The sequence below is a fragment of the Rhinolophus sinicus genome, chromosome 8 (genome assembly GCF_057876585.1).
Source record: "Rhinolophus sinicus isolate RSI-liver-muscle chromosome 8, RSI-T2T, whole genome shotgun sequence".
In the NCBI taxonomy this organism is placed as follows: domain Eukaryota; kingdom Metazoa; phylum Chordata; class Mammalia; order Chiroptera; family Rhinolophidae; genus Rhinolophus; species Rhinolophus sinicus.
The window spans coordinates 64,536,399-64,562,620 of NC_142508.1; the positions used below are offsets into that span (position 1 = coordinate 64,536,399).

General features: G+C 38.7%; 1 protein-coding gene across 3 annotated transcripts in view; it reads right to left on the reverse strand.

The window, feature by feature from the left end:
• The window catches only part of TANGO6 (transport and golgi organization 6 homolog), a 141,415-nt gene extending 115,542 nt beyond the window's left edge, over window positions 1-25,873 (reverse strand). For all 3 annotated transcript variants that reach the window (XM_019756706.3, XM_088800275.1, XM_088800276.1), the window contains exons 1-7: window positions 25,640-25,873; window positions 20,856-21,496; window positions 18,778-18,894; window positions 16,547-16,688; window positions 11,323-11,459; window positions 8,861-9,023; window positions 7,016-7,098 (exon numbers count right to left, since the gene is read on the reverse strand). In XM_019756706.3, the coding sequence (XP_019612265.3) occupies window positions 7,016-7,098; window positions 8,861-9,023; window positions 11,323-11,459; window positions 16,547-16,688; window positions 18,778-18,894; window positions 20,856-21,496; window positions 25,640-25,850 (1,494 nt within the window). In that variant the 5' untranslated portion in view covers window positions 25,851-25,873. The remainder of the gene's footprint in view (window positions 1-7,015; window positions 7,099-8,860; window positions 9,024-11,322; window positions 11,460-16,546; window positions 16,689-18,777; window positions 18,895-20,855; window positions 21,497-25,639) is intronic.
• Between the last annotated feature and the right edge of the window lie 349 nt (window positions 25,874-26,222).

Genomic DNA, 26,222 nt, shown 5'->3' on the forward strand with positions numbered 1-26,222 from the left:
GGTGTTTGTCACTACACTGTACCACAAAATCTGAACTGCAGCATTTAGAAATCGAACACTTGCATCTCCCACAGCTTTAAAACATACTCTTTTAGTCCTTTGCATGTTATTTAAGGTCACAGTTCAGTAAGAGATGGAAACATCTGGAAAGAACGACTGCCTTTAGGGAGGACTCATAGATGGGAGGGAGACTAACTTAAAGCCTTTTGTACTTCTTAAATGTGTACCATGTTCAAATATTACCTTTTCTAAACACAGAAAGAGTGAAAGACAGAGAAAAGGAAAGACTGGTCCCTGAACCAGCTCTGCCACTCACTAGTATAATCTGGGACAAGTCATTTCACAATCTTATGGATTTCTGTTTCCTTTACTGTGAAACGAGGGATTAATTTGTCAAAACCCTAAGAATGTACCACATCAGGAGTGAACACTAATGTAAACTATGGACTTTGGGTGATAACTGACATGTCAATAAAGGCTCAACGACTGTAACAAATGGACCCCTCTGGTGTGGGATGCTGACAGTGGGAGAGGCTGTACACACGAAGGGAAGGGCAGAGGATATATGGGAACTCTGCACTTTCTGCTCAATTTTCCTGTGAACCTAAAACTGCTCTAAAAAATAAAATCTATTAAAAAAAAAAAAAAGAGGGGGTTATACTAAATTATTTCTAAAGTTCCTTCCAGCTCTAAGGTGCTATTATTCTAACTTACTCTACAAAAATAATTAAAAATTCACAAAGAGGAGTCAACAGGCCAATCTGACAAAGAAAGAAACTTTAATTAGAAATTCATTAAGATTAAATGGGGGGCAAAAAGGCTTGGATAATTAAAGTAAAGATTCCCTGAATCTGGAAATAGAGAGATAAAATGGAAATGAGAATGTAGAAAATAAACTAATTAGGTATCTTCTAGTCTTTCCTACCCTAATCTTTCTTCTGCCTTTAGAGAGTCTCGACAAGCATAGTGAGAAATACTAAAAGGAATCACCTCCCAGCCCAGTATCAGATCATGGCCAGTTCTCTGAAGAGCAAGAAAATGTCCATTCAGAAAGAATTGGAATTATCTTATCCTGCCCTTCCAGACAAATCTCTGCAATCTAGGCCTCTTTTCAGTTCTCTAGACAAAGAAAACCATCTATCCCGCTCATACCAGGGAGGACAAAAGAACTGCAACATTCCAGGGATTCAGAGTCAGAAGGAGACAGAGTAGGAAGCCACTGGACTAAAAGTTATTTGAAGTGCATACTCCCCTTTTGGATTAGACAATTTTACCAGATGTAAGGTACACACATAGAAATGATGAGAATTATTTATGCAGATAAAGTACAAGTTAGGTATGACAAGTTTTCAATTCAATTCGACTAGCACCTATGTATACACCTGTATTCCTGAGAACTTCCCAGTTGGCCGACGAGAGCCACACCGCTCACTCACTGCTGTGTATGGACGCAAGAGTAGAAAGGCCTCCCCTTGTAATTGCTCCTGCCAGAAATTGTTCATCCAGAGAGCTGAGGGTTTAGTCCCTACAATACCAAAATGTATTTATAGTTTGTTTCCGAAGGAAATATTTCTAAAATGGATTATACACAATCCCTGTCTCCTTAAACAAAGTACGTATAAATACTGACCATACCAGCCCCAACATAACTTGCTTTTCAAATTATTATGCCTTTTTGGGACACTTTTACTGTCTTTTTCTTGCTCCTCTCGTCAGTGTGCCTCAGTCTAATGAACTTCTAATCTGTTCCTCCTAATTCTGTGATGGTCATAAAAATCAGATAACCCATCTGATCAGGCCTGTACATAAAGTAATGACGAAGCTGGCTCTGAGGAACTAAAGGGCTCTGTAGTTAGAGGTTGACACGGTAGCGAGATGGACAGCTGTTATAATGCAGGTGGCACAGTGTTAACTTGGAAATGTCAAGTGAGGCACCAAGATAAAATAGACTTAAAACTCCAGGAAGACAAAGTAAAATGAAAACAGGACTACACAAACTTCTCATTCAGAAAGAGGGTAGAGAAGGACGCAAAGTGTGGAGACTGTGAGATCAATGAGGATGACTTTTTTGGACAGAGCCATTGGTGAGGGTGAGTCCATCCCTCCCACGAAAAATGAAACATAAAATAACCCAATTTAAAAATAGGTAAAGGCACTAACAGACTATTTCTACAAAGAAGACATGCAAATAGCCAATAAGTATATTAAAGGCTATTCAATATCATTAGCCATTAGGGAAATGTAAATCAAAACCATGGTAAGATACTTCTTTATTCCTACTAGGTGAGTTATAATTTTAAAAAAGGATAATAACAAGTGTTGGCCAAAATGTGGATAAGTTGGAACTCTCATGGATTGCTGGTGGGGATGTAGAACGGTGCTGCCACTTTGGAAAACCATCTGGTAGCTCCTCAAAAAGCTAAACATAGAGTTACCGTACGATCTAACAATTCCACTCCTAGGTATGTACCCAAGAGACGTGAAAACATCCATACACCCAAAAACTTGTACATGAATGTCCATAGCAGCATTGGTCATAACAGCCAAAACGTACAGAAACAACACAAATGTCTATCAACTGATGAATAGATGAGCAAATATGGTATATTCACACAACAAAGTACTATTTGGCATTAAAAGGAATGAAGTACAATATGGATGAATCTTAAAAACATGATAAGTGAAACGCCAACTACCAAAGACCACATATTATACAGTTCCATTTACATGAAATGTCCAGAACTGGCAAATCTATAGAGACAGGAAATAGATTAGTGGTTGCCTAGGGCTGGGGGCAAAGTGGGGAGAATGGAGAGTGACAGCTAATGGGTATGGGGTCCTTTTAGAGGGGACAAAAATATTCTAAAATTAGATTGTGGTGATAGTTGCATAACTCTGTAAATATATTAAAAACACTGAACACTTTAAGTCTGTGAATTGTGTGGTATGTGGATTATATCTCAATAAATCTGTTAAAAAGAAAAGAATAGCGAGAGAAACCAGAGCTGGAAATGTTCCCAAGTACCTCTCTAAAATTAAACACCCTCTTGTTACCCAGTGAGTTGATGAATCAATTGAATCATCCCAGATGTTTTCCTATTCCCCGCCGTTGAGTTGTATTTCATAATTTAGTATTAGCAGCAAGTTAATAAAGATAACACATCCTTTGTTGCTAAGTTTTACACAATATTTACCATTTTCCTCCAACATACACATTTCCTCTGTTTTCCCACTGCAGCTGAGCTGCCAATACCTCGTAGAGAGAATAATTACCCTCTGCAACCCTTTCTGCTTTCATGACAGTCCCAATCCTTATGCATAATCAAGTGTCCATGGCAAACCAATGTTTTGCTTGCCTCTCCAGGTTTCAAATTCACCAAACTGTTCACGGAACTAGAGTGGCTTTTCCCCCCTTTTCTGGGAAACAGTAGGAGAAATGGCAGGATTCACTGTTTCTGGATCTCTCTGTTTAGAGCAGTGGTATCCAAACTGCGGCCCACGGGCCAACAATCCATTTTTAATTGGCCCGCAGCAAATTCCAAAAATATATTTAGTTTACTTAAATAAACCAGGTGAGGCAATACGTACTTCACCTCGAGTGAGTGGCCCGGCTGTTTGTGTATTTTACCACATATGGCCCTTGGTGAAAAACGTTGAAAAAAGTTTGCACACCCCTGGTTTAGAGGCTAATTCATTTGTCACAAAGAAGCTGTTTTGTTTCCTTTTTCCTCTAAAAGCAATTTATTGACTTCCAAGGAATACGATGAGGGGTTTGTTCAAAAGTTTAGTCACAATTAGTCCTCTCCCTACCAGCACTTTCAAGTCTTTCTGACATTCCACACCCAACCATTTAACAGTTTTTCATCATGATATTCCTTAGATGGGACGTGACTAAGGATAATCTTTTTGAAAGTTAGTTGGCCTTGTTCTCATTTGCTTTTTAGACTACTTTACATAATTTCTTGTCTTTCTATAATCTGAAAAGTCCTTGACTACCAATATGCAGAATAGGACAGAAGAACTTTCTTTTCATAAGTCTCTAAATGAGGCTTTAAAAAATAAAAATGAAAAAATAAAATAAAAATGGCATTATATTCATTAAGTCACTATGTCATGCTTTGTCCCTGAGCAATTTAACTCTATATCTGTATGCCATATCAACCCTGTAAAGGGTATACTGTTTTTTAACAGCTAAATTAAGCAAAAGGATAGTAAACATCTCTTTAGTAAAAAGTGTTATGGAGAATGAATTTTGAATTTTTAAGCATGCATTTTATATCTATGAATTTATCAGTATAATATGTAGAGCTTAATACAGAAGCATCTGCTTTTTTATCTGAAAGAACATGACTTAAGATTGACTGTATACCCTCACACACTGCTAGGGGGAATGTAAAATAGTGCAGCCACTTTGGAAAACATACTATATTTTATATGCAATGTCTAGAAAAGGCAAATCTATAGAGACAGAAAATAGACTGGTGCTTTCCTAGTGCTGGGGGGAATGTGGTAGATGGATTTGGGAGTGGTGTGGGGCTTCCTTTTTGGGTAATGAAATGTCCTAAAATAGATTGTGATGACAGCTGCACAAATCTGTGACTATACTAAAAAGCCATTGGTTTGCACACTTTAAATAAGTGAACTGTACAGTATGTGAATTATATCTTATAAAGCTGTTTAAAAAAAGATTTACTCTACATCCAATGTCCATCAACTGATAAATAGATACACAAAATGTAATATAGTCATACAATAGAATATTACTTGGCAATAAAAAGGGATAAAATATCGATATATGCAGCAACCTGGATGAACTTCCAAAACATTATGCTAAGAGAGAGAAGCCAGCCACGAAAAGAGCACACACTGCATGATTCCCTCCTATGAAATATCCAGAGAGGTAGACAGCAGATAAGTGGTTGCCTGGGACTGAGGGTGGGAACAGGGAGTGACTGTAAATAGACACAACAGATCTTTTTAGGGTGATGGAAATGTTCTAAAACTCTATTGTGATGGTTTCACAACTCTGTAAATTTACTAAATATCATTGAATTGTACACTTAAAACATTATTTTATGGTCTGTAAAGTATACCTCAATCAGCCTGCTTTATTTAAAAAAATTTACTGTAAAAAATTTTAAAGAGGCAAATAACACAATTTTTTAAATGGGCAAAATATATGAACAATTTACAGAAGCAAAAATATGAATGAACCAAAAACATGAAAAGATATTCTATTAAGAAATAAGAGAACCAACTGCTAATGAAAACTACACTACACCTAACAGATTGGCACAGATTCCATGGAAATAACTCAAATGTCTACCAATAGAAGAATAAACAAATACATGATGATAGTCATATAATGGAATAACATCTAGTAGTGAAAATGAATTAAAGTAACACACATTATGATGTCATTTAAATAAATTTAAAATTATGCACAACAACACTACAAAGAGCACAAGGAATAATACACACAAATTCAGGATAGTGGCTCCCCTCAGGTGGGAAGCAAGGGAAACGTGATCAGTGATGGTAGAAAGAGGGCTTCAGCTGGATTGTTAATGTTTAATTTCTTAAGCTGAGTGGTGGATGCATGAGCATTTTACTCTTTATATTTTTTGTATGCTTGAACTATTTCATAGAAAACTAAAATGAAAACATTTACTGTAAAATATTTAATGCACTGCCATAGAAAAGAAATGAGAAATGTGAAATTATACTGGATATAATTCACATGTCATAAACTTCTCTCTCTTAAAATGTACAATCCAGTGGCTTTTAGTATATTCACACACAAGGTTGTATAACCATCGTCACTGTCTAATTCCAGAACATTTTCTTTACCTCAAAAAGAAACGCCATACCCATTAGCAGCTACTCACAATTTCCCAGCCCCAGCCCTTAGTAACCACTGATCTATTAATACTTTCTGTCTCTATGAATTTGCCTATTCTGAACATTTCACATAAATGGAATTATACAATGTATGGTCTTTTGTGTCTAGCTTCTTTTAAAATTTTTAAATTATAATTTTTAAATGTTCATCCATGTTGTAGCATGTAGCTATACTTCATTTCTTTTTATTGCTGAAAAACAGTCCATTATATGGCTATATCACATTTGTTTATCCATTGATAGACATTTGGGTTGTTCCCATATTTTGGCTGTTATGAACAATGCTGCTATGAACATTCGTGTACAAGTTTTTGTGTGAACATGTTTTCATTTCTCTTGGGTATATAGACCTAAGAGTGGAATTGCTGGGTCATATACTAACTCCATGCTTAACTTTGTGAGGAACTGCCAGACTATTCTCCAAAGTGTTGGCAGCACCTTTTTACATGGAATATAGTTTTGAAAACTGTCTACTAGTGTATATGTTTTTTTGGTTTTTTTGTATCTGTTTTTAATAGTAAAATACTATTATAAATTTACTGAAATAAATTTTAAAGGAGCATTATTTACCCCAACTCCATCTGAACCTAACACAATGGACTTCATTTTTGCCTAAAAATATATATTTCACATAGATTTATAAGATTGTAAATCATAGAGAACATACAATCTATAGTCTTTTTTTTTTCATTTTCAGTATATATTTAGGTAGTCATTTGCAGGATTCCATTATTCAGACTTACCTCTTTATGATGGTGATTGCTATCAAATGTCATAAAGCAGATTCGACATTATCATACACTTTTAGGAAGCCTACAGTATTATAAATGCCTCTGTCAATTTCTTTAAAAGACATGTTTTTTTCAGTGGCATGTGCCAGTTAGAGAATATAAACTGTTTTAACAGTCAGAGAAGTGATGAAATTGACAGTTTCAAAATAGATCAGTTTTTCACTAACAGCTTATAGTTTCCAGTTTCAAAACAAGAAGAGTTTAATGTTTTAAATTTAAGATTAATCATTCTAATTCTTAAACCATCAATTAAAAAGGCAAAGTTATTTTAAAAGACTAAGTACAAATATTAGCTAAAAACATTAGTGATTCAAATTACCAACCTTAAATACATCCTCAATACATCTACTAAGTTCTTCTTCTGTCACCAAAATGGTCCCTGGCACCATGTGACTTTCTGGAATCTCTAGAGAACAAAAACCAAAATTACCCACACTCAGGCCAACAAAAATACTTCATTTTTTGAGCCATTTTTTAAAGAATATACTGATTCCAAGCTACATTCCTATTAAATGTATAAAGAAATGTTAATTTACTCAAATATCATGTTTATCATGTCTGAATAATCACAAATTTCACTTCACCAAGGCTTAATCTGGTGGTTTTACTATGTAAAAGAATTAGACTTTCTCTATCTCCACCCACCTCACCCAACACACACACAGAAAAATTCATACTACAAATGACTTCTACACAAAGTCTACACAGACCTAAATTTGCTTTAACCATAACAGCAAACTTTTTCTTCATTTTTAACCTTAGAAACTGCTATCCAGAAAGCATTTTTTTTAATCACTAAGAATACTATAACGATACTCTGTTTCCCTGCATTAAGCTCAATAAAGCATGAAAACATACTAAGGAAAATAGTGAAAATGTCAGTTTCTTAAGACATTAAAACAGAACTAAACCCACTGGCCAAATCTGCGAACATCTAAACATCAAAATGAGTGACAGGAATGTTTGGTAAATCACTGAATAAAAAAAGAATCTATGAATCTATACTGATACTTAAATAATTATTTTTTAAAAAGGGATAAGGCAGGGCGGCAGGTGCTCAGTTGGTTAGAGTGCAGTGCCCATAACCAACATCACCGGTTCGATTCCCATGTGGGCCAGTGAGCTGCGCCCTCCACAACTAGATTGAAAACAACGACTTGACTTGGAGCTGATGGGTCCTGGAAAAACACACTACACTGTTCCCCAGTATTCCCCAATAAAAAAAAAAATTTTTTTTAAAGGGATAAGGCAGAGAGAAAGAAATGCTCTTCTTTACAGAAGAATACCAACTAACATTATAATAGAAATAACACACGAAATACAAAATCACCATTTTACTGGCAAGACTCATCAATGGATAATGAACCACAGTATGAAAGACTATTGAGAAACAGGGTATTCACACAGTCCCAGACTATCATTCCATAGATTACTTATTAATTATATAGGGAGGAATATATTTTTACAATGGAGAAATCTGCGTGCTACCACCTTAATCAAATGATCAAATATAACTTTGCTAATACTGGGATAAATCAGTATATGTCCCTTAATTAATCTGATGGAGACTAAGAAAAAAAACATCATTCTATGTAGTATTCCTGCCAAAATGCTTAACCTCCATCTAATCACAAGGAAATAATTAGACAAATACAAATTGAAAACCATTCTATAACCTGGGCTCTTCAAAAATGTCATGGTAAAAGACAAACAAAAGACTGGGGAACTATTCTCCATTAAAGAAAACTGAAAAATCATAACAAGTAGATGTTATGCATGATTCTTGACTGGATTCTGGATTTTTTTAAAATAGCTATAAAGGAAATTCTTGGGACAACTGGAGAAATTGTAATACAGTCTGTATATTAGATGATGTCTACGAATAACTCTCAAATGCTGCGGAACAAATGCATATGCATAGAAAGAGAGAAAAGATAAAGCAAATGTGGCCAAAACGTTAGCAGTTAGTCCACTGAGGTGGAGTATACAGGAGTGGCGCAATGTAGTCTTCTTGGAACTTCTGTGACGTGGATTTTTCAAAATGCAAAGTTGGAGGGAAAAAAGTAAACCTAAAGCCACTGAAACATCACAGATTTAAGTCATTTAAATCTGAAGTACTGAAGAAGAGACCTTTAGAGGAACACCCACCACCAGACTTCCTACTTTACCTGCTGTATTTAAACATCGATAGAGAGGAGCTAACATTGGCTGAAGTAAATATTTGGCTGCCAACTGTGGGCGTTCTCCTGCCATAGTTATAAAGGTAGTGGTAGCAACTCTCTGAAATTGTCGCGCCGTCAATTTATCTTGAAAGTGAAATAAATCCAGAATCTAAAAGAAAAAGTACACAAAGTAAGTAAGTAACAGGCTATTGGCATGGAGCATTACATTAACTAAGAAGAGACAGTACTAATTTCTCTAAGGTAAAAAATAAACTCACTGCAATAACACTGATTCAACAACAAAAAAAATGTTTAATTTAACAACCCAGTAGCAAAGGGTGTGAGAACTGAAGAGGCTGTGTTTTTCTTAATTAATTTTATCAAATTAATAAAATATATGCTCATTGTAGAAAAATCTGGAAAATAAAGTTTTAAGAAGAAAATTCACTGAGACCACACTTAATATTCAGTTTTGTATATTACTAAAACCTTCTCATACTATTATAAATTCCTCAAAGTATTATATAGCAAAATACAATATATATTCAAACTGTATGTAAGAATTTATTAAAGTATCTCCTAATATCCAGACATTCTGTTTTTCCCAAAATTTTGCTATTCTAAATAGCACCACCAAATGAAATTATTGGGTCAAAGCATATAAATATATTTAGGGTCTGAAGAGTCTGTCATATTTGAAGTATCCCAGATAATAATCTATTTTATTCTCAAAAATAAACATAGAGGGCAGCCGGTTGGCTCAGTGATTGGAGTGCAGTGCTCATAGCACCAGGGTCGCCAGTTTGATTCCCACATGGGCCAATGAGAGGCAGTGGCTTGAGCTTGGAGCTGAGGTGCCGCTGGGTGGCCAGTTGGCTCAGTGGTTAAGAGCACGGTGGTCACCGGTTCAATTCCCGCATCGGCTGGTGAGCTACGCCCTCCACAACTAGACTCAAGACGACTTTACTTGGAGCTGAGCTGTACCCCCCACAACTAGGTTGAAAACAACGACCTGACATGGAGCTGATGGGTCCTGAAAGAACACACTGTTCCCCAATATTACCCCCCCGCAAAAAAAATAAATAAAATTAAGTAAATAAATAAATAAACATAGATCTCCAGTGCCTATAAGTGTATTTACCCCAGTCTATCAACAACTGATAGAAAAGTGTATTCCTGTCCTAACTTAAAAGTGATGCTTGTACTTTTTGCAGACAGGAAAATCTTCTGTCTAAAAACTGTATGTGACTCCTGACACTGCCATAGAGAGACTCAGCAAGGCCGAAACCTATGACTTGATTTTATCATTTTGTCAAGTACCAAAACTGTAGCTACTAGTTTCAGAAAATATTTATACGCATCATTGCAAATGCTAACTTTGCCCTGTAAGATGACTTATATTTAGTGTATTCCAATATAAGATAGTTTTGAATTGTGGTATTTTGTTCTCATGCATGCCTACCCGTGAGAAGCCCAAAGATCAGCGTAACAACTGAATGACTTTCTTTGGACTGTACTCCAAAAGGCTTGCCTTACTTACATCTAAATGCATGGGGAGTACTGATTAAGAAAACTCCTTCCACATTTTTCACCTATCAGATTAGCAAAGTTAGAAAAGTTTTATAACACATTGTGTAGGCAAAGCTGTGGGAAAACAGATAAGTAAATAATATCAAATATTTAAATGTATATATCCTTTGATCTGGTAATTTCAATTCTAGGAATTTTTCCTATGGTAATACTTGCAGTGTGCAAGATTTATGAATATTAACTGTGGCATGGCTTGTAAGAGCAAAGTAAGGAAAACAACTCAAATATTCATTAATAGGAAGCTGGTTAAATAAATTATGGTACATTAATGTAATGAAATAGTCCACACCCATGAAAAAGCATGAGGCAGCACTAAATGAAATGACTGTACATGAAATGATCTCTAAGGAACATTGTTAAGCTAAAAAAGCAAAATGGAAAACAGTATGTGTGTGCAGCATGTTAGACTATATATACACATATTATTGTATATACAGAATATCTCTGGAAAACAAAAAGACATTGGTAACAGTACTACTTCTGAGGGATGAGGGAACAGAGATGGGAGGGAGAATTATTTTTCTGTTTACTCTTTTGTGCTTTTTAAATTGTGTAACATGTTAATTTACCTTGTTTATTTAATACCTATTTTTTTTTGACCAATTAAAAAAACACAGAAGAGATGAAACTTTAGTTTCATACTCCAGCTCTGAGAGCAAGCTGGGCTAGTCATCTAATAATGACGAGGTGTTTTTAAACCTAACAGTTTGGTCAGTGTCTTCCACAGGTTTTTATTCCCTTATTAGGAAGGCCCCTCACTGAACAATAAACTTAAATATTACCTTGCTTTTACCTCAATATTAGAGGAACATTAAAAGTCCTCCCTTTGTAAATAAGCAAATAGTCCTCAAACGGTCAAAAGAAACAAAACTATTTACCTGGGGACAGATATCCCTATAGTAATCCTCTGGGGAAAGAGACTGCTGGGGACAAGAGGCCAGTATCTTTGCAATCAAGTCACACTTCCTCCAGTCAGCGGCCGTTGCCTCAGCGTCACTCCCGCCAGCTGCCCGGGCTGTCAGCAAAGGAGAGATGTCAAAAACTCAGACCAGTTCCCCATATAAAGTCCTTAAAACTGAGGGTAAAGAATGTTTTTTCTCTACTGAAAATTGTTTATTTCTTCTATAAGAAAATCTGCCCCTCTGCACTTTTCTTGCTATGTTGGTTTCTGGGACGTTCAGAGAAAAAAGTAGTACTTAATCACTGTAATAATACTATTCATGATTTGAGTACAGTAAGTCCTCACTTAACGTCATTCATCCATAGCTTCTGCAGCTTTAAGCTAAATGGCATATAATGAAACCAACTTTACCATACATTAATTGACATAAACAAGATTTAAGTTTCTATGGCATCTCATCAACATTATAATGAAATGACGTTGAATGAAACTACATTATTCACGGATTTGCTGTACTAGCTTCTTCTCAGTGTTTATTACTTTTATTCTTATTATTTCTTTTTATACGAATTATGTACTTTAAATTGCTTTAAACCAAAGCTATTCAGTAACAGGGACCAGATTTACCTTACCACCTTAAATGAGTAGAAAACTGCACAAAATGTATAAATAATGATTTTCAGACACTGGACAACAGACAGCCCAGGACACTGATCTCTGTGAGACAAAAAGCAAACAAGATGAGCCCCATGAATACTCTAGCCTACCACCTAGATTGAGTTTTGAGACCAAGGCAAAGGGGAGTCCAAATGAAGCCTGGCATCTTTTTGAGTAAAAGAAACATAGTTCAGAGTTCAGGAAGGCCAAGACAGCTAGACATTTCAAGGCAAAGTACCAGCGAGGAGGAAGCTACGCAGAGCTGCAGAGATCTATGCTGGAGTATAACCTGTGTGTGCAAATGGGGGAAAAAACCCCAAGACTAGGACAAGAACCACCAGAAAGGAAAAGGAAGAACAATCCACAGAGTTCACATGGGGCTGGGAATAATTTGTGTTCCCAATAGCGAGCCTGGAAAGGCTTCCTAATACACAGGGCCTCAAGTAAAATCTGAAAAGGGTATTATTTCCTTAGTAGTGGGGTCAAATTACCTTAGATCCACAGTAACAAGGCTTAAAAGCCAGGATCAAGGGGATGAAACTGATTCCAAGAAAATTAAGTATATTCCAGAACAAAGCCTAACAAAGGAATACAACAAAATCTAGCACCCAACAATGTAAAATTAAAAATAATCAGTATCTATTCAAAAATTACCAGGCATATGCATACAACAGAATATTATTCAGTCATAAAAAGGAATAAAGGGCTGATTCATGTAAAACGCGGATAAATCTCAAAAACCTGATGCTAAGTGAAAGAAGCCAAACACAAAGATCACAAATTGTATGATTCCATTTATGAAATATCCAGAACAGGCAAATCCACTGAGACAGAAAACGGATCAGTGTTTACACGGGGCTAGAGGAGGGGAGAATGGTAAGTTATTACTAATGGGTATGGAGGTTTTTGGGGAGAGATGGTGAAAAGGTTTTGGAATTAGATATTGGTGATGGTTGCACAACTTTGTGAAAATACTAAAGACCACTAAAGAGTGAATTTTATGGTATGTGAATAAAATCTCAATTTTAAAAAATTACCAGATATGCAAAGAAGCAAGATAACATAATAATCAGAAGGAAAATTAATAGAAACAGACGCATAAAAACAGATGACAAAATTATGACATTACAACAGCCATTATAAATTTATTCCCTATGTTCAAAAAGGTAAAAGAATGGTCATGATGAGATAAATGGATATAAAAAAGAATCGAACTGAATCTCTATTAATGAAAAAGAAAACATCTGAAATGAAAAATACACTGAATGGTAGACACTGCAGAAGACAAGATCAGTGGGCTTGAAAACAGCAATAGAAATTATCCAGAATGAAACAGAGAAAAAGACTGAAAAATAAAAAATAAACAAACAGGACATCAGTAATTTGTAGGACAACAGCAAGTATAATTATTAGGTATAATTCAAATTCCAGGAAGAGAGAAGAAAGGACAGAAAAAAAATATTTGAAGATAATGTTTGAGAAATTTCCAAGTATGATGAAAACTAAACCCTCAGCTCCAGGAAGCTCAAGAAACATTAAGCACAAGAAAAATGAAGAAAATTACCCACAAGGCATATCATTATCAAATTTCTAAAAACCAGTGATAAAGAGAAAAATCTTAAAAGCAACCAGAGAAAAAAGGTTTATCATGCACAGAGGAACAAAGACAAAAATGACCGCAAAAATATTTTCAAAAAGGAAAGTGAAATAAAGACATTTTCAGAGAAATAAAAGCTAAAGAAATTCATTGCCAGCAGACCTGCACTATAAGAAATGTTAAATTCTTCAGGCAGAAGGAAATTTGAATTAAAATTTGGATTACACAAAGAACTGACGAATACCAGAAATAGAAAATATGTGAGTAAATATAAACTTCCTCAAATCATTTCTGAAGCAGATTTGAACAGATAACAAAATATATATACTCGTACATGCATAAGTGAGGAGGAAGCTCATAGCAAAAACAGGGTTCTAAGTTTCTTACAGCAGCTCTCCAATTTGCATACCCTTGGGTGGTCTAATTCTCCTTTGGAAAAGAAGATGCTGGCCAGCCTGGTGGCTCAGGTGGTTGGAGCGCTGTGCTCTTAACACCGAGGTTGCCAGTTTGATTTCCATATGGGCCAGTGAGATGCACCCTCTACAGCTATGATTGTGAACAAAGGCTCTCCCTGGAGCTGGACTGCGATGAGCAGCCAGCGGTTGGCGTGAGCAGCCGTGGGCTGCTGTGTGCTGCAGCTGCCCTGGGCCGGAGAGCTGTGTCCTACGCACAATTAGACTGAGAAACAACGGCTTGAACAAGATTGGGGGGGCGGGGGGGGGGAGGCGGAAGAAGGGGAGACAAAAAAGAAAAAGAAGATGCAAGGACTTATTTGCACGTGACAACTTCTCACAGGTAACTGATAATTTTTCATTTCACTGGCCCTAGAAGCCACTGCAGGCAGAAGTGGGGATACAACATTACAGCCACTCCAGACCAAATCTATCAATGTCAAGTGACCTCACCTTTGTCTGACAGGACCAAGGTACATTTACCACACCGGAATTGGAAAGTGAAGAATGATTCTTCTCTCTCGCCTCTTCCCTCCCCACATATACAGCCTTTCATTAAGTTCTGGCAACTCTACCCCTTAAAAACCTCTCTGTTAGGTACAGCCGGAGGAATGAGTCACAGGAGACCAAGATTGGTCTATTAGAATTTATTGGGCATGTTTGAGCTGCGGGAGGTCAGACTAGAGCAGAGGGAAAAGATTATAACCTCCCCGAGCAAAGAGGGGGATGGAGTTTTATAGGAGGGGGTCAACAAGGCTGTTTCCCCTCCAATGCTTCAGGGGGTTTTCATTGACAACAGGTTTCAGGGCATGGCCAAGCCCTCCAGCTCCACACCCTGGCCCGAGGCCCACCCAGGTCCACGGATCACAGGCCCCTAGAAGATTAAGCAAGACAGGATCAAGACAAGATGGCTTTTTAAGATAAGGTTTCTGCTCCCGGCCTAAATATGGCTTAACACTCTGATATTCACTGTCTCCATTTCCACTGCCACCGCATTGATCCAAGCCACAGTGATCTCTCCACGACCGCCTAAGTCTTAACTGATCTCCCTGCTTCTGCTCTTACCTAACCCTTTCTTGAAAATACATCCAGATAGATATTTCTAAAGTATAGGCTCTAGCATGTCTCTTCTTAAAACCTTCCAGTGGTTTCTCATTGCCCTCAGAATAAAGCTGGAAATCCTGAACCAGGCCTGCAGGCCTCCATGATGTGACCCCAACCTTCCACCCTCATTCCATACCACTCTGCCCTCACTGCTCTCCCCATACTGAAATTTCCTCAAAAACACTATGCTCTTTCCTACCTCAGTCCCTTCATACATGTTATCTTCTCTGCCTATAATAGTTTTCCCACACTCTTCAATTGGTAAATCCCAATTCAGCCCTCAGTGCTCAGTTTAAATGTCACTTCCATCAAAAAAACCACTAAATTTGTGGCAACTTACTAGAATATTCGTATGCATGGGATATAGAAGATAAGGGACTGAACACAAAAGAAAAGTAAAAGGTTCACCAGAAAAAGTGAAGGGAGCTCCTAGGATGACAACTGTGTAGAAGGTAACTAATCCAGATTAGAGAAGACTCAGAGAGAGATGTCTCCAGAAAGATAAAGCTGATAGAATATCTGGTGTATGTGAATGTATTAAAAGAAGATAAATACGGGTGGGTGGTTAGCTCAGTTGGTTAGCGTGGTGCTGATAACACCAAGGTTGCTGGTTTAACCTCCACATGAGCCACTGAGAGCTGCGCCTTCCTTAAAAAAAAAAAAAGAGAAAGAAAAAGGAGATAAACAACTGAGGGAAAGTTTGAAAATAAGTTAGTTATAAGTACGAAAAACTAAGTGGACAAAAAAGATAGCGAATAAAAATACTGAATATTGATCTAATCAAAGTAAAGCTATGACTATTAAGGAGATGGGAAGTATGCTTGGGAGAATGACAGGGGTTGTGAAAGAGAACAAAATCCTTTTCCACACATGGTGAGAAGTGGATAAATAATGCCTAAAACTGAAAAATTAAGAAGGTTGCTGTATATGCATGATAGAAATCTAGAGGCAAATAGAAATCCAGAGGAGAAACCCACTAAAAGAGTTGAAAGTGGTTTCTTCTGGGGGTGGGAAATGGAGTAGAATGGTGGAAGGACTGCTATTTTTCTCTATAAGCCTTGTAGACCTATTAGACTCTTCAAACTTTCATTTAAAAAATAAAACAAGAAATATAAATGAAAAACTATTACCACGCTTAGCATGATAATTAACTTTTTTCCATTTTCAGTCCTCCACTGAGGACTTAAGAGAATATAATTGTGGAAATAAATCTAAACCTTCATCCCAAAGTGTGCATCTCTAAGGTTTAACTTCCGAGTCTAATCTCCTCAGCCTCCACAAACACACAGTTTACTCTCAATCAGCTTTTAAAGGTAAAGCTGAAGATCAATAATTCACTCTGACTCAAAGGGAAATGGATACAAAACGAACAGAAACATTTTATTTCTTACCACCTGCTCCTTCCAAAATGCCCCGTACTACGGCCTGGACACCACTCGGTCTCATCAACCTTTCAGACAGCAGCTGCCCACACAGACGCCGGAGCCAAGCTGGGGCCCGACACCTAACTTCTCTCTTCACATCTGAGCAGGACTGAAAAGGAAGGGAAAGGTATGGACTGAGTATCAGGGACACAGAGAGGATGTGTAGACATTATTAAAACATATGTTATATGCTGAGACAGACTGACAATTAACAGTATGCTACCGTGTGTCCCCGAAAATAAGACCTAGCTGGACCATCAGCTCTAATGTGTCTTTTGGAGCAAAAATTAATATAAGACCCAGTATTATATTAACATTATATTATATTATGTTATATTATATTATATTTTATTATATTATATTATATTATATTATATTATATTATATTATATTATATTATATTATATTATATTATATTATATTATATTATATTATATTATATTATATTATATTATATTATATATTATAGACCCGGTATTGTATTGTATTAGATTAGATTAGATTAGATTATACCTGGTCTTATATTGTATTAAAATTAGACCGGGTCTTATATTAATTTTTGCTCCAAAAGATGCCTTAGAGCTGATGGTCCAGCTAGGTCTTATTTTCGGGGAAACACGGTTATACAGACTTTAAAAGAGCAACATTTTTTTCCTTAAAAAAAAAAGAAAGAAAAAAAAAACCTCTCAAAAAAAAATAAAGAAAAAGAAAAAAAAACACAAACTGTCTCCTTTCCAAAACCTTCAGCATCACTTTTAAGAAAGTAAAAATACAATGAAACTTCAAGTGAAATATCAAATGAAGCTTCAAACCCAAAAACAGACAAACACATCAGAGAATAACACAGATTTGGGGAACATCAGGTTAATGTGACCAAACCCTGAACGTAGTCCTTCCAGTTGAAATCCAGCTTCCAGAGACGATTCCTATGAACACGCATCCCCAGCCGGAGGACAGTTCATAAGAGGGAGGGCACTCTGGTCCTTGCCCCCCGTCTCAGCTACTCTGATTCCTTGTGACACAGCAACTTCAAGAAAAGTTGGATTTCTCCAAGGGCTGGTTTTTGAGAGCTCTGTGGAGCCACCCCGAACAAAACAGATTTGGTGTCCCTTATTTTGAGTGAAAATGTTAACCATTTTTCTGTCAATCACTGCACTTGATGTGAGCATAAAAACGAGTGACAGAAACATTTAACCCTAACTATCTTATCCTCTGTCTTTGATTTAAGGGGGATTAATAATTACCATTTATTGAGGAGGTTATGACGTGCCAGGCACTGTGCTGAGAACCTGCCACATAATCTCACACAGGACTTATAAGGAAGGCACTGTTGTCATCCCCATTTTATGGGGAAGGACACTGAGGGGTGGAAAGTTTGCTAATTCAAAAGTCTACTAAAGGTTTACAAGTGCACGCTGGGGTTGAATCCCGGTATGCCGAACGCCAGAGCCTCTGCTTTTCACCGCGTTCTTATCATTATAGTGCATTTGATTTAATCTGGCAAACTGTGGACTCATTCAGAGAAGCAGAATGTGAGGCCCAGTGGAGAGGCTGTAGTGACGTCCTACACATGAGATGAAAAGGACCAATGAAGAGATATCTTAGTCACCTGCTCCAGCTGGTCCTTGTTTCTGACCTACAGCCCCTCATGCTTTACTCATCTAGATTCAAAACTAAAATGTAGGTACTAAAAGTAAATGGATAATTCCCATCTACAGCCTCAAATTAAGCCATTTCACATAATTATTTTTAAGGAACAAAAGAAATTATCTTACGCCTATGGAATATATACTGTTATGTTTTTCAAACAAAGGAGCTAAGAATAGTCACAATAATAGCCCTAATTTTAATTTCTTGACTTTAAAAACTCCATTCAAAGAATAAGAGGTCCAAATATTTCTGCCAAAAGAATGTATTGTCAAACAGCCAAATTTTAGTTTAAAAAGAAAAAAATCCAGTTTCAGAATGAATAAAATATATTTTAAATAAAACTGCTGTATTCTTGGGAAAAGCATCCATCATGCCATTAAAAGAAAAATCCTTTTAAATTATCCTTCGGGTCAGCGTAATTTAGTTTTACAAATGACTTAATGATCTAAAAGATGAAATAAGATTCAACGAGATTATCAACTTTCCCAGATGACAGCACACTGCACATTATCACGAATGCTTCACCATGAGCCCCCAGGCCTGAATACCTGTGGTGGTCCTCCCTGGAGGATAAGTAATTCTCGAACTGCTAATGGTTGATACACTTGATCCAAGATGTCTCTCAAAGCCTCCCTAGACAGGGCTCTTTCCTCTTCAGTTAACACCTAAAAGAAACATGGACTTGGCTTTAGCGGAATACAAACCAGACAGGCAACAGAAGGTAATGTTTTACAACACTGTACAAAGACACTGGTGAGGGGAGAGAAAGGCTTCCTTCCCCTTTTGATTTCCTTTCACCTGGAGGGAGTTATAATACCGAAACTCTCCTGGCCCTCACTCACTTCTGGACAGGAGACCTACTGACCTACCTTACTGGTGAGTTAGGAATAAATCCTCACTGGCGAGTTTTGGCTCGCACGGCTCAGCTCGTCCCTCATCTTTCTCTTGGGAGTCAGTCCACATTCTGTTCTGCTCTTCTTTGCTGCAGATTTTACAGCGGCATATCCCCTGCCATGGGGCAGAAGGCGCTGCAGTTTTCCAGCACTTCTTAAAACTGGGGAGTAGTGAGTGTGTCTAATTCTGGAATGCACTGTTGGGAAGCCCATTTGTCTCCATCTAGAAGCTATATCTTCCAACTTTGCATTTATGAGTGACAGAGATGACATTTTGATTTTTCATCTCTTACTCTTGTTAACTGCCTTTTAATTCATTCAGAACTTGGGCAGCAAAGAGGGGTGCTATTTACTGGGGCCCCTGGGACCTCAACAGTACCGACCCCCTTTGGTAACTCAGTAAAACATTCAGGGTCCTGCCCATTACCATTTGACAAATGACAACACTGGAGCTGCTTAGAACAGCAGCTATAGCTGGGATTTGTCCCGCTTCATAATGTACATCCATCACGCTTCTCCTTCTGTCAGCTTCTTCCCCCGCCTCCCTACTTGGTCCTTTCTGTGTGTCTCTCTCTCTTTTCTCTCTCCTGCCCTAGGCCCGTGGGGCACCTCTTAGCCCCAATAATAGTGATAAGACCTGTCAATCCAGACATCCCTGTCCCGGGAAGCGCAGGCAGCAGGCACTGATAGAACTGTCGAAACCACACCCTGTCGTAAAGAGCACAGTGCTCTCCGCTGCACATAAATAAAGGCACTGGGGGAGTTCAGGATTTTGTGTCACTGCTTGGATGTCAGTGGCTTTGATGTAAATGTCTGTGAGCACAGGCAGGAGAAAGAGAAAAGGGAACAAACAGAACAGGAACAAGTTGGAGGGTGGCACAAAAAGGTGTCAGAAAAATGAGCTGGGTGGGCATTGAGATCTGGCTGCAGCGGCTGCACATGAGCTGCACTGACCCTCAATGCATTTAGACAGGCACAGCTTCTTTGGGCCCGGGGCCTTTGCCATCGCTGCTGGCCCTTGCTATGTGATCCTTGTGAGTCTCGTCTCAATTCATGTGGGAGCAGTTTGAGAAAAGAACCGAGTCTCATGCTCCTGTCACTTCCATAGCACCTTCAAGTCTAGGGACTCAAATCCTGAAGGACTGAGTGTCAGCAAAACAGCACACACCCCTAACACCTAACAACAACGAACGTTGACTGGACGACGCGGTGTACCAGCTGCTTTACCTACTTTACCTCATTAATCATCACAAGAACTTAATGAAGGAGGTGTGTGTAGTTTAATACTAACATTAATAGCTATTACTTTTTGATGAGTACCACTGGGGATTGGGGTAGGTACTTTATACACATTATCCTTAATCCTCACAACCACCTTCCAAGGCCGGTATTACTATACACATTTTATAAAATAAAATTAAAAAAAAAAATAAAAAAGGAAAGAGACGCTCAAAGAAAGAGCCTGCAAATAGCTGTTCCACAAAATTGACAAGAGACAGATGAGATGGACTCTCCAGGAGTGCAAAGGACTATCATCTAATAAATGAAAGTTCTACCCTCTAAAAAGATTCATTTATCTACTGGCTATGCTTTGGCATTCAACAGGAATTCTAGACCTTCCCATCAGTCCTTTTCCAAAGAACTAAGGCTTATCTTTTACAACAATCACAGAAATATATACGCAGACTCATATAGACTAAGACACACACACACACCTCTCTCTATATATTTACCTCTTCCTCGGGTTTTAGTGGCTTTGTCTTGGTTGGGCAGAATCCCAGTTGGCACAAACCTGCTGCAATATCCCCAAAATGGCGAGAGAAAATCAAGCTCCCCAGAGATGCGTGCTGAGCAACAGTTAGGAGGACCCTGCAACTGGTATACAGTCTCCGGGTGGCCTCGGGGGCAGCATCGAGACACACCAGGTCTTGAACAACAGCCCCAAACTCAGTCCTGTATCTCAAAGGGACTCCAACACCAGGCCTGAGATAGGGGCAGACACCCAAGGTGACTACAAACTGCAAAACTGACTGGACAGTCTTCTGCTGTGAGACACTAAGTGTATCCGGGCTCAGGGCAGGAGCAGCTTCTGGAGTCCGAGGGTTGGGCTGACCCGGATTGAAATCAGCTGCAAGCTGGATCATGGTTTCCTTCAAGCACAACAGCAACAGTAAGGTTTGAGAGGTAAAACTCCAGGTGACATCCACAGAATTTTGTGGCCATTCTGCCTCGTTAGCAATTTCATCCCTCAGGAGTTTCAATTTCTTCCAGTAAGGATCCTTCAGAAATTTATCCTCCACAACAGACAGATTAGACTTTAAAGTAGCCAACAAGACATCATGTTTTGTGATCTGTAGTGAACTTGAGCCCGATCCTTTTGGAGAAAAACAAACAAACAGATAATACACATGGAAAACAAACTGTACTTCCCTCTGCGGGACAGCCTTGCCCACTCCAGTTCATCCTCGGAGGCCTGGTTCAGATATCACTGCCTCCGGAAATCCTCCCCTAATTGTGCCAGCCCAGCCTTGGCAGAATTCAAGACCACATTTCCTCCCTTCCCGTAGCACTTTGGGTGTAGTAAGTGTCCCTAGTACGTTATACTTCATCTAGTTCTATCCTGCTTGTGTTCTGAAGGCAGAGGCCATGTCTTAGTCATCTTAATGGGCTTCGTTTGTAGCAAGAACAGAAATTTTAAAAAGCTGAACACTGACCACAGAAGACTCATTCAGTCAAACTGTTCTACTAGGTGCAGCCATTAAATTATATTGAATGTTTTTTAATGACATGTTCATTAAACATAGTGTTCTAAAGTGAACAGAGTATTCCGTTATTCACTGGCATGAAATATGTGGTTCCTTTGGCTAATCCATACCTAAAAAGGAAATGAGTGTTCTCAAAGCGTGTTGCAACCAACCATTAGCTCACTAAACAACCTCTAAGTGACTTCCTGTGACTTTATAAGCTCTTTGAACCCAAACATTGGGCACAATGGAAGTGATTTAAAACAAAACAAAAGCTATCAGCTATGGTTTTCAAGAGCCCCTTAATAAAGTAGTCTTTTCTGCCCTCTACTGGCAGTAAAAATAAAATCTATTTGAAAATAAAGGCATTGCCTTGATTCAGCAGTTCTCAAAGCGTGGGCCTCAGGTTTTGAGGAGTTTCCTGAGATTCTCTCAGGGATCTGCAAGTTCAAAACTATTTCCATACTAACACTAAGATATTATTTATCTGCCTTTTATGCTCTCATGAGTGTAGCAAGTATGAAATGGTCACTGAGTTCATATTTCATATTGCAATTAACCTTAAAGAAATTACCTTTTATTGAGTCTTAGTACAGTATAAAAGAATATATTATACACAATTATCTGAAAAGGCAATTGAAATTACCTCCCTTTGCCAACTACATATCCATGTGAGTCTAGATTTTCTTCATCTATTTCAATCAAAATAACCTATCATGATTGAACCGAGAAGCAAATATGGAAATCGAGCTGTCTTCTAATAAGTCAGACATTAAGGAAATTTACAAAAATGTAAAACCATGATACTCTTCCCATTATTTTATGTGGCAAAATATATTTTGCAACATAATGTCATTATGTCAACATGCAATGGGTATATTAATGTTATTTTTTAAAGGTTGCTCTTAAGGTCTTAATTTCTAATGTAGTAAACATTGATACATATAACCCACATAAAAGCTCTTTTAAGTTCTCAACAATTTTTAAGCGTGTAAGAAGGCTGAAACCAAAAAGTTAGAGATCTGTCTTAAAACAATTCCAAATTTCAGTCACATAGTGGTGCTTCCACTTTGCCATTTATCTGAGTACCAGAAGTATTTATTATTTAAATTATTTTTAAAAACTTAAATAGAAGCTAATACATTGTTTTAAGTGCTTTACGTATTTAACTCAACCCTCACAACAACTCTTAGGTAGGGAGTATTACTTCTTTTTTCCCCAGGGCATATTCAACTTGTGCAGTCTGGCTCAAAATGTTTCTCTACATACACCTAAAACCACCCCTATCAATCACACTTTGGGAAATGCTGCCCTCAGGAACAGCATTATCTGTTCTTCCCAATCACCAAGTTAAATGTCTGCTTTGTGACATTTAAAAGCAGACTTCACAACTTATATGGTCTGTCATGCAGGGTGCCACGCAGGGTCTCAGCTCCCACTACCCAAATAAGAACGCAGGACATGATGAGGCCAAAACGGAACACCCACGGAGCCATAGATAGGGGAGTCACTATATTCTCGCTGGCGGCTGGGTTGGAGATACAGGAAGCAGGAGCCACACGATCCGCAACCTGCCATCTGCTTCTCGGCCAACCGACCCCACTTGCTAACTGCAATCCACCATCCACAATCTGCGCTTGCTAGCTTAGCCACGGCAGTTATATCAGTGGCTAATGGCTAACCGGTAACAGCTGACGGCCAACTAGTCACAGCTGATGGCCATCTACTACCTGAGCCAGCACCTTTCCTCATGAGGCTGAGAGCCTGGAAACTGCTCTCTGGGACTCTGTCCCCACAGTCCCATAATTGAGAACAAAAATGGAAGGCAGGGGAAGAGAAAACGCTTAATGCAGCAGAACTTTTGGTAGCTCAAAAGTGAAAGACTATTGGAATCTTCCTTTCTTTCTAATTAATTCCCACCTAGACTCAATTCTTCCTCCTCCTGTGACGTTCCACAGCCTCACTCCTGGATAACTCCTTAATCCAACTGCTATCTGTACCATCCATTCACCTCTAGTATTATACCACCATGGTGAATACCTTTTGGTCTATATATATAGTACCGTCTCCCCAGAGAGACAGGATGCTTTAGAGCACAGACTGTTTCATATTTTTGTATCTCAAACGGCACTCAGCATAGAATACTATATATATAGTTAACTCTCAATAATACTACCTCAAAGATAGTCAATTTAAAAACAGATTAAGAAAAAAGTTTAATCCAGCTGGATGTAATTTTAACCAGTACTTTCATCCTGTTTCCTCAACACCCTCTGTCCATCAGGGATATCTGAATACTCATGATGCACAGATATTAATTCCCTCAGCAGCTTATACGATAAAACAGCAGGCAGATTCACAAATATATAAGACTATATGTGTAAAATAATATCATTTTACCAACTACTTAAATCATTTTTTCACATAGGAATGCTTGAATTCTCCTAAGTCAAATGAGTTCACGTATGTAATTCCAGCACATACTTTTCAAAATTTAGAGGTCTTCTATAAATGAAGTATATGTGCTTTGTGATAATTACTTCCAGATTTTTTCCTTATTTAACCTTGTTCTCAAGTCATGTTCTAGATGCAGTTATTAGACAAGTCATCTCTCAAGGGGCAAGTTAAAACTCTATTTGGCAGTTTAATTCTTTATGGGGCAAAATAGTATCAGTCATACTACAGTGGGAGGCTCCTGAGTTCAAATCCTAGCTCTGCCACTTACTAGACTGACATTAGGCAATTTCCAAGGTGTCTGAGCCTTGTTTCCATCATCTGTAAAATGGAACACTGTTGAGGATTAAGTGATATATACGTAAACAGCATACTATAGGGATTGATACTTCGTAGGTACTCAATTACTATTATTAATAACTTCTTTTCACTCCCCTCAGGGATGGTATAATGTTTGTGGGAGTTTTTGCAGATTGCGGGGGTATCTCAAAATTTGAGACTTGGAACATTGCCTCACGACGTTTCATGTACTTAACCTTGCTCACCTTAAACCCCTTCCCCCAAAATATACACTCCAATTGTGTCCTTTCTCAAAGCTCCAGATAACATCAGAGGCTCCGTACTAATTTGTTTTGGTCTGAGAAGGGGGTTCGGTAGACTTCGAATCTCTAGGTGCACGTCCTGTCCCTAATCTGACCACTTGATCTTGGGCGGGTTACTAAATCTCTTTAGTAAACCCCAGCTGTGAAAGCGGAGTATCAGGCTAAACCACTCCCAAGGTCCCTTCAGATTCTACATTGGGAAGATATTGTCAAGTCACCATGAAAGATTAAAATGTGACCATAAATCCTTCCCATAGACTGTAAATCCCTACTCTCCTCAAACCCAGCTAATGTCACCGCTTCCTTTTTCTGGACTCCGTGGCGTTTTATACAAATCACGAGGGTCCACATTAGACCCTGCACCCTCGGGAAGGTGGGACCCCACTTTATACGTTCAGAGCGCCTACAGTCTCTGAAGCTCCTTCCGCAGTCCCTGCCTGAGAGGACTGCAGTTAAGACTAAGTGAAAACGTGTACCCAAGGCGCTTAACACAGTGCCTGACAGCAGATAAGCGCTCAAGAGACGCTGCTTAGTATCAATATTCAACGGATCCCATCCCTCCTGGAACCTGTTTCCTCAAGAGTAGTAAGAGGCTGGGCAAGGACCAAAGCCCCCAGGGGCGGAGCGCCCCGGGGTCCCGGGGAGGGCCTGAGGGGCGCACGGTGTGGGAGCCAGGGCAGCCCTGGTGCAGACCGGCGCCAACGTCCGTCCTCTCACCTCCCGGGCTCAGCAGCAGTTTCAAAGCCTCCAAAATCCGCTCCAGACCGCAAGTTTCCAGAGCTCCGCAGTCCGCGGCCTGTTGGGGGACCGCCATGACTGGAGTGAACCGCGCCACCTGCCACCCGTTCAGGCTCCTCAGCGGCCCGAGGCCGCCGCCATGTTGAACGTGGCAGGAGGTGCACGGCGCTGGGGGCGGGGCCAGCGTCATGAGGCGGGGCTGACTCGGTTGGGAACGCTCGTTCTACAGAAAAAAATGTTTTCTCGAGCCCTCTCCACTCCCCAGGAAAAATCCTCGCAGCTAACACAGCCTTCCTACATGCACAATTAATTGTTACATAAAGAAGGAAACTACAAGTAGTTTATCATGAAATAATATACATTTCAGTATGAAAATATTCGTGTACTGAAACACTGGCAGACATGCAAAGCGCAGACAGGAATTTGGTCCACCCAGACCTAACCAGGCTAATGGCATCCAATAATTATCAATGGCTGTTTTACAGAAACAGAACTCCCAGTAAAGACCCCAGCAAGTTAAGGGTTCTTGTCTTCTAAAGCCACACGTGATAACTGGAGTGGT